The following is a 15104-nucleotide window of genomic DNA, read 5'->3' as shown; positions in this document are numbered from 1 at the left end:
TTAATCTGCCGAGACTTCACGGGCTGTGGGTGGAGAGGAGGGTATCACAAAGCTCCACAGGAACATGGACCATTGAGTCTTTGAGTGAGGACGAGGTTGGATGGGATGCGAGCTTCACAGCACAGAGCAGAGAATATTTGCAACTAGGCGGAGACGAGGAGAACTGGGCGTGCTTGTAGTTTAGTTTAGAGATACAGCGCGGAAATAATTAGAAGCAACACTAGCAAGTTTGCAGATGACACAAAGCTAGGTGGCAGTGTGAACTGCGAAGAGGATGTTAGGAGGTTGCAGGGTGACCTGGACAGGTTGAGTGAGTGGGCAGATGCATGGCAGATGCAGTATAATATAGATAAATGTGAGGTTATCCACTTTGGCGGCAAAAACAAGGAGGCAGATTATTATCTCAATGAAGTTAGGTTAGGTAAGGGGGAGGTGCAGCGAGACCTGGGTGTCCTTGTACACCAGTCACTGAAAGTTGGTGTGGCGTGCAGGTACAGCAGGCAGTGAAGAAAGCTAATGGCATGTTGGCCTTCATAACAAGAGGATTTCAATATAGGAGTAAAGAGGTTCTTCTGCAGTTGTACAGGGCCCTGGTAAGACCACATCTGGAGTATTGTGTACAGTTTTGGTCTCCTAATTTGAGGAAGGACATCCTTGTAATTGAGGCAGTGCAGCGTAGGTTCATGAGATTGATCCCTGGGATGGCGGGACTGTCATATGAGGAAAGATTGAAAAGACTAGGCTTGTATTCACTGGAGTTTAGAAGGAGGAGAGGGGATCTTATAGAAACATAAATTTATAAAAGGACTGGACAAGCTAGATGCTGGAAAAATGTTCCCAATGTTGGGCGAGTCCAGAACCAGGGGCCACAGTAATAAAGGGGAGGCCATTTAAAACTGAGATGAGAAAAAACTTTTTCACCCAGAGAGTTGTGAATTTGTGGAATTCTCTGCCACAGAAGGCAGTGGAGGCCAATTCACTGGATGGATTTAAAAGAGAGTGTGATAGAGCTCTTGGGGCTAGCGGAATCAAAGGATATGGGGAGAAGGCAGGCACGGGTTACTGATTGGGGACGATCAGCCATGATCACAATGAATGGCGGTGCTGGCTCGAAGGGCCGAATGGCCTCCTCCTGCTCCTATTTTCTATGTTTCTATTTGCCTCCACTGCCTTCTGTGGCAGAGAATTCCACAAATTCACAACTCTCTGGGTGAAAAAGTTTGTCTATTGTGTAATGTCTATTGAAAGTGGTGCTGTGGTAGAAGATGTGTGGCCTTGATCAGCAGTGGCCTCCTCCTGCACTAAACAGGAATTCCTTCACATTGCCTTACATCTAAACATGTCTGGACCTTGTCCTCGGTGACTGAGCCTATGCAGCCTGGAGTGGAGAGAATTCCCGAGACTTACCATGTTCCAGAGAGAAGAAAATTCTCATCGTTGCCATTGTGAATGGCTGGCCCATTGTGCTGAGACAGTGGCCTCTGAAGCAAGACATTCCAGCAGGGGAAAGACCGTGGCCACATCTGCCCAGCAAGCCCAGTAAGAATTTTGGTTCCTTTCAATGAGATGGTCTCTGATCTTCTAAACTGAAGAGAGCAATGGCTCGGTCTGCTTCATCCCTGCCCTCACCACAAAGCTGCTAGAAGGTCAGACATGGGTGAAGGATTGAGGCATCCATCCCCCATAACCTACCATTCCTCTGCAGTTGAGCTCCAAAATGTCCTATACTGTACCTGACATAAGGCTACTTCTTTTCCCTGAACAAACCTTCAATTTCTATGGTTAACCAGGATTTCCTCAACTTAATATCTTTGCCTCCTTCCCTTACAGGGAGATGCTGACTCTGAACGCGTACTGTCTCATTTTTAAACGCTTCCTTCTCACAGCTGCTCCCGATCTGCTTTTTGCCAAGTCCTGAACTGATGTAGTCCTTCCCCCAGTTTAGGCCCCAAACACGAACACCAACCTTATAGAACATGATGCCAAGACCATCTGTTACCTGCCTGCACATAAACCATGTCCATCCACTCCTTGCATGTCCACGTGCCTATTGAAACGTCGCTTGAATGGCACTATCATATCTGCCTCCACCACCATCCCCAGCAGTGTGTCTCTGTGGATTGTCACCTTGTCGCAGTGGAGAAGCTTGTGTGGTCCTGAGATCCTGAGAGCGATGCCGTCTGGAGCTACGCTCCTGGTAGGGTCACCCATGGCGGTAAGACCGAGGGTCCCTGACAAACAACAATCCAACCAAGACCCCAACGGTGGAACAGGCGGAGGGAGGATGGCGGCTGACTTTAGTGGAACGTCACAACGGCTGGGAAGGCGGATGGATGAAGGAGCCCAGCAGTGGGAGCCCAGCAGTGCCAGCCCAGCAGTGGGAGCCCAGCAGTGCCAGCCCAGCAGTGGCAGCCCAGCAGTGGGAGCCCAGCAGTGCCAGCCCAGCAGTGGGAGCCCAGCAGTGCCAGCCCAGCAGTGGGAGCCCAGCAGTGCCAGCCCAGCAGTGCCAGCCCAGCAGTGGGAGCCCAGCAGTGGGAGCCCAGCAGTGCCAGCCCAGCAGTGGGAGCCCAGCAGTGCCAGCCCAGCAGTGGGAGCCCAGCAGTGCCAGCCCAGCAGTGCCAGCCCAGCAGTGGGAGCCCAGCAGTGCCAGCCCAGCAGTGGGAGCCCAGCAGTGCCAGCCCAGCAGTGGGAGCCCAGCAGTGCCAGCCCAGCAGTGGGAGCCCAGCAGTGCCAGCCCAGCAATGGGAGCCCAGCAGTGCCAGCCCAGCAGTGCCAGCCCAGCAGTGGGAGCCCAGCAGTGCCAGCCCAGCAGTGGGAGCCCAGCAGTGCCAGCCCAGCAGTGCCAGCCCAGCAGTGCCAGCCCAGCAGTGGGAGCCCAGCAGTGCCAGCCCAGTAGTGGGAGCCCAGCAGTGCCAGCCCAGCAGTGGGAGCCCAGCAGTGTCAGCCCAGCAGTGGGAGCCCAGCAGTGGCAGGCAAATCATTGGTGGTGGAGCATCTAGAGCCTACACTACGTTTGATCCACACAGCACGTCTTGTTGAGAGGAAGATATGGAACAAAATTAATATTTTGTGTTTAATGACCTGTGTAGTGACCTGTGTAGTGATCTGTGTTCTGAAAGCTTAATGTATTATATATTAATGTATATAGGTATATATCTGTGGAGTGACCACACGGAGTGAGTGACCACACGGAGTGAGTGACCACACGGAGTGAGTGACCACACGGAGTGAGTGACCACCCGGCGATGAGTGAAATTCCGCAGAGGAGTGACCACAATGATGGCGAAAAAAGCAATTGTGTTTAATTGTGTTTAGCTGTGTTATTGGTTTTGTTTGCAAAAAGCAATGGTGTTTTGGTTTTTATTGTTAAATATATTTTAGCCCTCGAATGGTAAAGAAAACAATTTTATATAAGACAAGGGGGATGTTGTGATATTGCTGGGACTACTTTGTGTATCCAAGAACTACTTTGTATGACTGTGTATATAAGTGATGGGGGTGATTAGGCGGTCACTCTGGATGCAGGTGGCCACGGAATAAACAGCCTGGAGTTGAGCTCCAGCAATGTAACCTTTTACACAAGTGTACTTGTGGTCCTTCCAGAGTACAACAGGTACCGGACCACGAAGTATAACAGCTACAGCAGAAAAGAGTCCCCGGTGGTCTTGGACTCCACGCCACTGGATCCTGACCCAGATCTGTCAAGGACCGTGTGGTGACTGTCTGTCTGTGCACCAGTCTCCCCACGTTAAACAAAGTCACACACAGGTGACCGACCCTATGGAGAGGACAGTCACACTCGCTTCCAGTGACCGCCAATGATGATGGTTCAAGGCGCACATACCCTCTGAGTAAAAACCTTTGATGCTCTCACCTTAAAGCCATGCCCTCTAGTCTTAGATTTTTCCACTCTGGGAGAACGGTTCTGACTGTCTATCTTGTCGATGCCTCTCATCATTTTATATACTTCTATCAGGTCTCCCCGCAAACTCCGGCGTTCCCGAGGAAACAATCCTTGTCCGTCCAAACTCTCCCTGCAGATAATCTACACCGATCAGCCAAAACATTATGACCACTGACAGGCAAAGTGAATAACATTTATTATCTTGATACAATGGCACCTGTCAAGGGGTGGGATATATTAGGCAGCTAGTGAACAGTCAGTTCTTGAAGTTGATGTGTTGGATGCAGGAGAAATGGGCAGGAGTAAAGACCTGAGCGACTTTGACAAGGGCCAAATTGTTATGGCCAGACGACTGGGTCAGAGCATCTCTGAAACGGCAAGGCTTGTGGGGTGCTCCCGGTCAGCAGTGGTGAGTACTGACCGACAGTGGTCCGAGGAGGGACAAAGCACAAACCGGCAACAGACAGGGTGTTGGGTGCCCAAGGCTCATCGATGCGCGAGGGCAACGAAGGCTATCCCGTCTGGTCTGAACCGACAGAAGGTCGACTGTGGCACAAGTCACAGAAAATGTTAACGGTGGTCACGGGAGGAATGTGTCACAATACACAGTGCATCGCACCCTGCTGCGTATGGGGTTGTGTGGCCGGTCAGAGTGACCGTGATGACATAATGTTTTGGCTCAGCAGATCATAATGTTTTGGTTGATTGATGTCTATATTACTAAAACTCTCATCTTGCATGTTTGTATGCATATTTGTTGGTTTGTTCGCGAGATACAGCCAAAACGGTACACGATAGCGCGACAATTTTAGGCCCACCTTACTCACCATTGTCCTGCGGTGTGCAAATAGCAAGTTTTGTTACATTTAAAAAAACAATTAACATAATAAACTTTAATAAATGCACTCCCCCCCTCCCGCCAGGATGACTGGTGCCCATCCTGGAGTGCCCCACACCTGACCCTCCTCCCGTGGTGCAGCACGGCAGCAGAGGGTCAAACAAGATGGCCGTCGCCGCCGAGCTGCTACTGCAGGAGAGGTTTCCACCCAACAGGTCCATGGCTCGCCTGGGGCTGAGGTGAGTGGCTCCCTCTCCCCTTTCCAGTCCCCCCCTCGCCTGCCCAAGGCTCTGGCCAGCAATGGATCCACGGGTCATCAGTTGAGGGAGTGTTGCAGGAGAGGCTTGCACGGAGCGTTAGTGGGCCCGCAGGAGAGGCTTGGATCAGCTGGGGGAGGGTTGCAGGAGAGGCTTGGATCAGCTGGGGGAGGGTTGCTGGGACCCACAGGAGAGGTTTGGATCAGCTGGGGGAGGGTTGCAGGAGAGGCTTGGATCAGCTGGGGGAGGGTTGCTGGGACCCACAGGAGAGGTTTGGATCAGCTGGGGGAGGGTTGCAGGAGAGGCTTGGATCAGCTGGGGGAGGGTTGCTGGGACCCACAGGAGAGGTTTGGATCAGCTGGGGGAGGGTTGCAGGAGAGGCTTGGATCAGCTGGGGGAGGGTTGCTGGGACCCACAGGAGAGGTTTGGATCAGCTGGGGGAGGGTTGCAGGAGAGGCTTGGATCAGCTGGGGGAGGGTTGCTGGGACCCACAGGAGAGGTTTGGATCAGCTGGGGGAGGGTTGCAGGAGAGGCTTGGATCAGCTGGGGGAGGGTTGCTGGGACCCACAGGAGAGGTTTGGATCAGCTGGGGGAGGGTTGCAGGAGAGGCTTGGATCAGCTGGGGGAGGGTTGCTGGGACCCACAGGAGAGGTTTGGATCAGCTGGGGGAGGGTTGCAGGAGAGGCTTGGATCAGCTGGGGGAGGGTTGCTGGGACCCACAGGAGAGGTTTGGACCTAACGGGTCCATGCCCGTTTAGTACCCTTTCTTCCAAGCATCCATTTTGTCGCCCTCCTCTGCGACCTTTCCAACACCTCCACATCCTTCCTGTAATGGGACAACCGGAACTGCAGGCAATACTCCAAATGCGGCCTAACGGAAGACCGATAAAGCTGCATCATGGCTTCCCTATTGTTTTCCTTGACTCCCTTAAAGTTTACCAAACTATGGTCACTGCTCCTAAAGGGTTCCTCCAGGCCTTTCAATCTCTAATGCATTGCTGAGATAAGGCAAAGTACAGTCCCCTCCAAGTTATGTCTCTCGACCTACTGCTCCAAAAGCACAACTTGGATGCATTATGAATCTAAGCTCATGCACTAAAACAAATCCCCAGTATTGAGCTGTAGGTCCTGAACATAATGACAGACCATTCAAAAAACCCATCTCAGGGGGCAAACTCTGGTGACTCATTGTCCTTCAGCTAAAGGAATTTCAACTTATCCCGTGAAAATTAAAAAAAATAGAAGCTTGGGGAAATTTGAAATAAAATGTGGAAAATAATCTGTAAGCAATCGGGTACAGGAGTAAAGAGGTCCTTCTGCAGTTGTACAGGGCCCTGGTGAGACCACATCTGGAGTATTGTGTGCAGTTTTGGTCTCCTAATTTAAGGAAGGATGTCCTTGCTATTGAGGCAGTGCAGCGTAGGTTCACCAGGTTAATCCCCGGGATGGCGGGACTGTCATATGAGGAAAGATTGGAATGAACTGGGCTTGTATTCACTGGAGTTTAGAAGAATGAGAGGGGATCTTATAGAGACGTATAAAATTATAAAAGGGCAAGCTAGATGCAGGAAAAATGTTCCCAATGTTGGGGGAGTCCAGAACCAGGGGCCACAGTCTAAGAATAAAGGGGAGGCCATTTAAAACTGAGATGAGAAGAAACTTTTTCACCCAGAAAGTTGTGAATTTGTGAAATTCTCTGCCACAGAGGCAAATTTACCGGATGGATTTAAGAGAGAGTTCGATAGAGCTTTAGGGGCTAGCGGAATCGAGGGATATGGGGAGAAGGCAGGCACGGGTTACTGATTGTGGATGATCAGCCATGATCACAATGAATGGAGGTGCTGGCTCGAAGGGCCAAATGGCCTCCTCCTGCACCTATTTTCAATGTTTCTATGCTTCAATCAGCAGGCCAGGCAACACCTACACAAAGTCTGAAGAAGGGACCGCAGACTTCAAAAACGTCACCGATTCCTTCTCTCCAGAGATGTTACCTGTCCCACTGTTACTCCAGCATTTTGTGTCTATCTTCGGTATAAACAGATAAAATGGAGGAAGTGGACGATACAGAACTCATCAGATGAGCGTGTGTCCAACGCTGAAGGCACAGATAGTCTCAAGTTATCCCTGGCTTTGAGAAGATTGTGAGAAACTTTTTGTGGAGAGGATGGTTCTTCGTGTGGGAGACTCTAGACCTTGCCATAGGGAACACTATACTCACCTCAGGCTGTTTGCATATGACTGTTGTCCAAACAATATGATCTTCCCATGTGCTCACGTTTTGATCAATTTCTGCAAATGGGTTCAAATTAGGGCACCAAATCTGCAAGGAATAGCAAAATCAAACAACCAGAACATGATAAACTTGTAAAATGTGTAAAATATTCTTGTACAATATCACTTGTAATATATTCCATGGAGCGCAGGAGGATGAGGGGTGATCTTACAGAGGTGTACAAAAGCATGGGAGAAATCGATCTGATAAACACAGTCTTTGCCCAGAGTAGGGGAATCGAGAACCAGAGGACCCTAGGTGTAAGGTGAGGGGGGAAAGATTTAATGGGAACCTGAGGTGTAACTATTTTTTAATCAAAGGGTGGTGGGTGTATGGAACAATCTACTGGAGGAGGGAGTTGAGATGGGTACTATTGCAAAGTTTAAGAAACATTTGGACAGGTACATGGATAGGATACAGTAGGTTTAGAGGGATAGGTGCAGGTGTGGCTAGTGCAGATAATAGACAATAGACAATACGTGCAGGATGAGGCCATTCAGCCCTTCGAGCCAGCACCACCATTCAACGTGATCATGGCTGATCATTCTCAATCAGTACCCCGTTCCTGCCTTCTCCCCATACCCCCTGACTCCGCTATCCTTAAGAGCTCTATCTAGCTCTTTCTTGAATGCATTCAGAGAATTGGCCTCCGCTGCCTTCTGAGGCAGAGAATTCCACAGATTCACAACTATCTGACTGAGAGTTGATGGCTCGAAGGGCTGAATGGCCTCCTCCTGCACCTATTGTCTATTGTCTATTGAATGAATGCCTCAGAATCCTGCTTCAGCTCACAACCTGGCTTTTCCCACAATCCCTCCCTCAGTGGGAATCAATAGATGCAAAACAACTCTTGATCTGAGCCCACTGCCCTTTGTCTTATTTCTCAATAACTGTCCTCTTAATGTACTCAAACCCTAATCTGGGCAACCTTGGCTCAAAGCTAAAATATCGTAGTCCTGTCAACACCTTCTCCAGTCTTCGCCTCATCCTCCCCACTTCTGATACAGCCTTTCCGCAGTGTGGTGAGTGTAACCATGGGCCGAATGGTGGGCCGAATGGCCTCCTCCTGCACCTATTTTCTACGTCTTCTATGTTTATGTTTTCCATGTATCCTTGTGTCTTCCTTACCCAGCCACCTTGCCAACTGCAAGGATCCAAAATGCAATCTCCCTTCATCATCTCACCATCATCTACAACCTTCCCCTTGGTGAAGATAGACTCAAAATGCTGGAGTAACTCAGCGGGACAGGCAGCATCTTTGGAGAGAAGGAATGGGTGACGTTTCGGGTCGAGACCCTTCTTCAGCCTGGGTAGGGATAAGGGAAACGAGAGATATAGACGGTGATGTGGAGAGATAAAGAACAATGAGTGAAAGATGTGCAAAAAAGTAACGATGATAAAGGAAGCAGGCCATTGGTAGCTGTTTGTTGGGTGAGAATGAGAAGCTGGTGCGACTTGGGTGGGGGAGGGATGGAGAGAGAGGGAATGCCTGGGTTACTTTTTGCATATCTTTCTTTCATTGGCCTTTCTCTCTACCTCATCGTCTATATCTCTCATTTCCCTTTTCCCCAACTCCTAATCGGACTCCAAGTGGGATGGCTGATCCCAATCACTGCTGAAATCAGCCTTCCCTAGTTGGCACTTTCCCTGAGGTTCCATATTATCCTTACCATAATTATCCAAAACCTAATGATCACTGTTCTCAAAATAATCTCTCACTGAGACTTTGATCACCCAGCCAGGCTCATTTGCCAACTCAAGGTCTGGTACGGCCACTTCCCTGTTTGCACTATGGACAAACTGTCAAGTCATCTACCCCTGGATGTACCTAACCAATATTGCCCAATCAAAACCCCTGGTCCTATGTGAAGAGGAAAAAATAGTCAAGGCAAATGTGGGTCACTTGAAGACAGAAGCGGGGAAATTTATTATGGGGAACAAGGAAATGGCAGATGAGTTGAACCGGTACATTGGATCTGTCTTCACTAAGGAAGATACAAACAATCTCCCAGATATTCTAGTGGCCAGAGATCCTAGGGTGACGGAGGAACTGAAGGAAATCCACATTAGGCAGGAAAAAGTTTTGGGTAGACTGATGGGACTGAAGGCTGATAAATCCTCAGGGCCTGATGGTCTGCATCCCAGGGTACTTAAGGAGGTGGCTCTAGAAATAGTGGAAGCATTGGAGATCATTTTCCAATGTTCTATAGATTCAGGATCAGTTCCTGTGGGTTGGAGGGTAGCTGATGTTATCCCACTTTTTAAGAAAGGAGGGAGAGAGAAAACGGGTAATTATAGACCAGTTAGTCTGACATCAGTGGTGGGGAAGATGCTGGAGTCAATTATAAAAGACGAAATTGCGGAGCATTTGGATAGCGGTAACAGGATCGTTCCGAGTCAGCATGGGTTTACGAAGGGGAAATCATGCTTGACTAATCTTCTGGAATTTTTTGAGGATGTAACTAGGAAAATTGACAGGGGAGAGCCAGTGGATGTAGTGTACCTGGACTTTCAGAAAGCCTTCGACAAGGTCCCATATAGGAGATTGGTGGGCAAAATTAGAGCACATGGTATTGGAGGTAGGGTACTGACATGGATAGAAAATTGGTTGACAGACAGAAAGCAAAGAGTGGGGATAAATGGGTCCCTTTCAGAATGGCAGGCAGTGACTAGTGGGGTACCGCAAGGCTCGGTGCTGGGACCGCAGCTATTTACAATATACATCAATGACTTGGATGAAGGGATTAAAAGTACCATTAGCAAATTTGCAGATGATACAAAGCTGGGTGGCAGTGTGAACTGTGAGGAAGATGCTAAGAGGTTGCAGGGTGACTTGGACAGGTTGTGTGAGTGGGCAGATAATAATAATAATAATAATGCATTTTATTTATATAGCGCTTTTCATATACTCAAAGACGCTTTACAGAGATTTTGAGAACATAGGGAAATGAATAAATAGATAAATAAGTAAATAAATAAATGAACAGAGAAAGGAGACAGAAGGTGAGGTGACCTTCAGTGGTTGAAGGCAGTACTGAACAGGTGAGACTTCAGTGATGTTTTGAATGTGGTGAGTGTGGAGGAGTCTCTAACGGTTTGGGGTAGTGAGTTCCATAGGGTGGGAGCAGCGATGGAGAAAGCCCTGTCCCCCCAGGATCTGAGTTTGGTCCGGATGTGGGGGGATAGGAGATTGGCAGCGGCAGAGCGGAGGGTGCAGGTGGGAGTGTGCCTGTGGAGGAGGTCGGTCAGGTAGGATGGGGCCAGGTTATGGAGGGCTTTGTAGGTTATGAGGAGGATTTTGTACTGGATTCTCTGGGGGATGGGGAGCCAGTGGAGTTTATAAAGGACGGGGGTGATATGGTCACGGATCGAGGTGTGTGTGAGTAGACGGGCAGCGGAGTTTTGAATGTATTGAAGTTTATTGATGATTTTTGAGGGTGCGCCATAGAGGAGGCTGTTGCAGTAGTCCAGACGGGAGGTGATGAAGGCGTGGATGAGGGTTTCTGCAGCTGTGGAGGAGAGGGATGGACGGAGACGGGCAATGTTTTTGAGGTGGAAGAAGGCTGTCTTTGTGATGTGTTTGATGTGTTTGTCGAAGGAGAGGGTTTGATCAAGGATGATTCCAAGATTCCGGATGTGAGGTGAGGTGGATACTGGGAGACCATCAATGTTGAGGATGAAGTTTTGGGTGGATTTGGTGAGCGTTTTTGGACCAATGATGATGATTTCAGATTTGTTGCAATTGAGTTTGAGGAAGTTTGATTGAAGCCAAGATTTTATTTCAGTGATGCAGTTTGTCAGTGTAGAGTGTGTGGTGGGGGAGATTGACTTGGTGGAGATGAGGAGCTGGATATCATCGGCGAAGCAGTGGAAGTTGAGACCATGACGGCAGATTAATTGACCAAGGGGGAACAGGTAGAGGATGAAGAGGAGGGGGCCAAGGACTGAGCCTTGGGGGACACCTTGGGGGAGGGGAGGGGAGCGGTGGGGGATTTACAGTTGTTAATGGAGATGAACTGGTGTCTGTCAGAGAGGTAAGATTTGAACCAGGATAGGGCTGTGCCGGTGATGTTAAGGGAGGTTTCAAGTCGGGTGAGGAGAATGGAGTGATTTATGGTGTCAAAGGCGGCGCTGAGGTCAAGTAGGATGAGGATGTTGAAGTTGCCAGCGTCGGAGGAGAGGAGAATGTCGTTTGTGATTTTGAGGAGCGCAGTTTCAGTACAGTTGTTGGAGCGGAATCCGGTTTGGAAAGTTTCATACAGGTTATTGGTAGAGAGGTGGTATTTGAGTTGGGAAGCTACAGCACGTTCCAAAACTTTGGACAGAAAGGGTAGGTTGGAGATTGGTCTGAAGTTGTTTGGGGTGTCAGGGTTTAGACCAGGTTTTTTCAGAATGGGGGTGACAGCAGCGATTTTGAGGGATGGCGGGATGATGCCAGTGGACAGGGAGGAGTTTATTGTTGCAGTGATAAGTGGAGAGAGAGCAGGAAGGCAGGCCTTGACAAAGCTGGAGGGGATGGGGTCCAGAGAGCAGGTGGCAGTTTTTATTCCTGTAAAGAGGTCAGTCTGGTTTGGGAACAGCTCTGCCCAGGACAGGATGGCCCTGCAGAGAGTAGTGCGTTCGGCAGAACGCACCATGGGAACTACACTCGTCCCCCTGCAGGACCTATACATCAGGAGGTGCAGATCCAGAGCAAGCAAGATCATGAGGGACCCCTGCCACCCCAGTAACGGACTGTTCCAGATGCTACGGTCAGGCAAACGCCTCCGCTGTCACGCTGTGAAAACGGAGAGGATGAGACGGAGCTTCTTCCCACAGGCCATCAGGACTGTCAACTTTGATAACCCCAGAGACTAAATTTTTGTCGACACTTTTTGTGCTATGTTTAGTAACTTATTAACTTTATTTATATGCTGTAACTGTAATTATTTTTGTGCACAACCCGCAGGCATTGCCACTTTCATTTCACTGCACATTGAGTATGTGTATGTGACAAATAAATTTGACTTGACTTGACTTGAGAGAGGTCGGTGGTGGAGATTGGGGAGAACTGAGGCAGGGGCTGACAGGATAAGGGGGGGCAGGTGGTTTGAGGGGGAGCAGGTGCGTTGGTGGTTAAGGTGCTGTAGATGCTGTCTATTTTGCTTTGGAAGAATGAAAGGAAAGTGGTGCATTTGTCAACTGTGAATGATTGGGAGATGGTGTCCAGGGGGCTGAGGAGTTTGTTTATTGTAGAGAAGAGTGTTTTGGGGTTTCCGGAGCCAGAGTGAATTATTTGAGAGTAGTAGGTGGAGTGGGCACGGGAGAGGGCATCTTTATAGTGCTGTATGTGGTCTTTGTACGCTTGGGAGTGAATTGTGAGACCTGTTTTGTTGCGGAGTCTTTCAAGTTGGCGGGCATGAGTTTTCATCAGGCGGAGTTCAGGGGTAAACCTGGGAGCAGAGTGGGTGAAGGAAACTGTTTTGGTTTTTATAGGTGCAAGCTGGTCGAGGCAGGAGGAGAGAGTGCGGTTGTAGTAGTCAGTGAGGTCAGAGGGGCTGTGGAGGTCAACGAAGGGAGAGGCGGACATTATTTCAGAGAGGGAGGATGAGAGCGAGGTAGGTGAAACAGAGTTTAGCTTACGGAAGTTGATTTTGCGTTTTTGCTTTGGAGCTGGGGTGGGAATGTTGACGGACATGGTGATGGCTAAGTGATCAGAGAGGGTGGGGTCGGAGCCAGAGAGGTGATGTAGATTTAGTCCAGTGGAGCAGACAAGGTCCAGAATGTGCCCACGGTTATGGGTGGGAAAATTGACGTGTTGAGTGAGGTTAAAGCAGTTGAGTATTTCAGTAAAGTCAGCGGTTATTGTGGAGTCAGTGGAGTCCATATGGATGTTGAAATCACCGAGGAGGAGGATTGAGGGGGAGAGAGAACAGAACTGGGTCAGAAAGTCAGAGAAGTCAGAAAGTCAGAAGGCGTTTGGTATGCTTGCCTTTATAAATCAGAGCATCGAGTATAGAAGTTGGGATGTAATGTTGAAATTGTACAGGGCATTGGTGAGGCCGAATCTGGAGTATGGTGTGCAGTTCTGGTCGCCAAATTATAGGAAGGATGTCGACAAAATGGAGAGGGTACAGAGGAGATTTACTAGAATGTTGCCTGGGTTTCAGCACTTGGGCTACAGAGAGAGGTTGAACAGGTTGGGTCTTTATTCTTTGGAGCGTAGAAGGTTGAGGGGGGACTTGATAGAGGTTTTTTAAATTTTGAGAGGGACGGACAGAGTTGACGTGGGTAGGCTTTTCCCTTTGAGAGTGGGGAAGATTCCAACAAGGGGACATAGCTTCAGAATTGAGGGACAAAGGTTTAGGGGTAACATGAGGGGGAATTTCTTTACTCAGAGGGTTGTGGCTGTATGGAATGGACTTCCGGTGGAAGTGGTGGAGGCTGGCTCGATTTTATTATTTAAGAGTAAATTGGATAGGTATATGGATAGGAGGGGATTGGAGGGTTATGGTCTGAGTGCAGGTAGATGAGACTAGGTCAGGGAGAATGGTCGGCGTGGACTGGTAGGGCCGGACAGGCCTGTTTCCATGCTGTAGTTGTTATATGTTATATGTTATATGTTAAAGGAATGATGGGTGTGGTTTGGGAGGGCGGTAGATAACTGCCATGACTAATTTTGTGTGGCCAGAGAGTTTGAAAGCCAGGTGTTCAAATGAAGGAGCAGATGAGATGCATGGCAGATGCAGTTTGCAGATGCAGATGCAGTTTAATGTGGATAAGTGTGAGGTTATCCACTTTGGTGGTAAGAATGGGAAGGCAGATTATTATCTGAATGGTGTCAAGTTAGGAAAAGGGGACGTACAACGAGATCTGGGTGTCCTAGTGCATCAGTCACTGAAAGGAAGCATGCAGGTACAGAAGGCAGTGAAGAAAGCCAATGGAATGTTGGCCTTCATAACAAGGGGAGTTGAGTATAGGAGCAAAGAGGTCCTTCTGCAGTTGTACAGGGCCCTAGTGAGACCGCACCTGGAGTGCTGTGTGCAGTTTTGGTCTCCAAATTTGAGGAAGAATATTCTTGCTATTGAAGGAGTGCAGCGTAGGTTTACTAGGTTAATTCCCGGAATGGCGGGACTGTCATATGTTGAAAGACTGGAGTGACTGGGCTTGTATACACTGGAATTTAGAAGGATGAGAGGGGATCTTATCGAAACGTATAAGATTATTAAGGGGTTGGACATGTTAGAGGCAGGAAACATGTTCCCAATGTTGGGGGAGTCCAGAACCAGGGGCCACAGTTTAAGAATAAGGGGTAGGCCATTTAGAACGGAGATGAGGAAAAACTTTTTCAGTCAGAGAGTTGTGAATCTGTGGAATTCTCTGCCTCAGAAGGTAGTGGAGGCCAATTCTCTGAATGCATTCAAGAGAGAGCTAGATAGAGCTCTTAAGGATAGTGGAGTCAGGGGGTATGGGGAGAAGGCAGGAACGGGGTACTGATTGAGAATGATCAGCCATGATCACATTGAATGGTGGTGCTGGCTCGAAGGGCCGAATGGCCTCCTCCTGCACCTATTGTCTTTTGTCTATTGCGTCTCTGACAATATTAGAGAAGTTAAAGTCATCTGCCACAACATTCCTGTTAGCGTTACATCTTTCCACAATCAGTCTACATACCTGTCCGATCTCCTGTAGGCTATTGGGAGGTGAATATTATACCCCCTCACAGTGACTGTACCTTTCCTAATGCTGAATTCTACCCACTTTGCCTCATAGAAACATAGAAAACATAGAAAATAGGTGCAGGAGTAGGCCATTCGGCCCTTCGAGCCTGCACCGCCATTCAATATGATCATG

At 48.9% G+C, this 15104-nt stretch overlaps 1 protein-coding gene across 1 annotated transcript in view; it reads right to left on the bottom strand.

Annotated features, from left to right (window-relative positions):
* The window catches only part of LOC144596869 (adenylate cyclase type 8-like), a 104584-nt gene that overhangs the window by 39870 nt on the left and 49610 nt on the right, over nt 1-15104 (bottom strand). Inside the window, exon 9 of the mRNA XM_078405733.1 lies at nt 7218-7319. Within this exon, the coding sequence (XP_078261859.1) occupies nt 7218-7319 (102 nt within the window). The remainder of the gene's footprint in view (nt 1-7217; nt 7320-15104) is intronic.

This window comes from Rhinoraja longicauda, chromosome 9, assembly GCF_053455715.1.
Source record: "Rhinoraja longicauda isolate Sanriku21f chromosome 9, sRhiLon1.1, whole genome shotgun sequence".
Lineage (NCBI taxonomy): Eukaryota > Metazoa > Chordata > Chondrichthyes > Rajiformes > Arhynchobatidae > Rhinoraja > Rhinoraja longicauda.
This window is presented reverse-complemented; position numbering and strand designations above follow the sequence as displayed.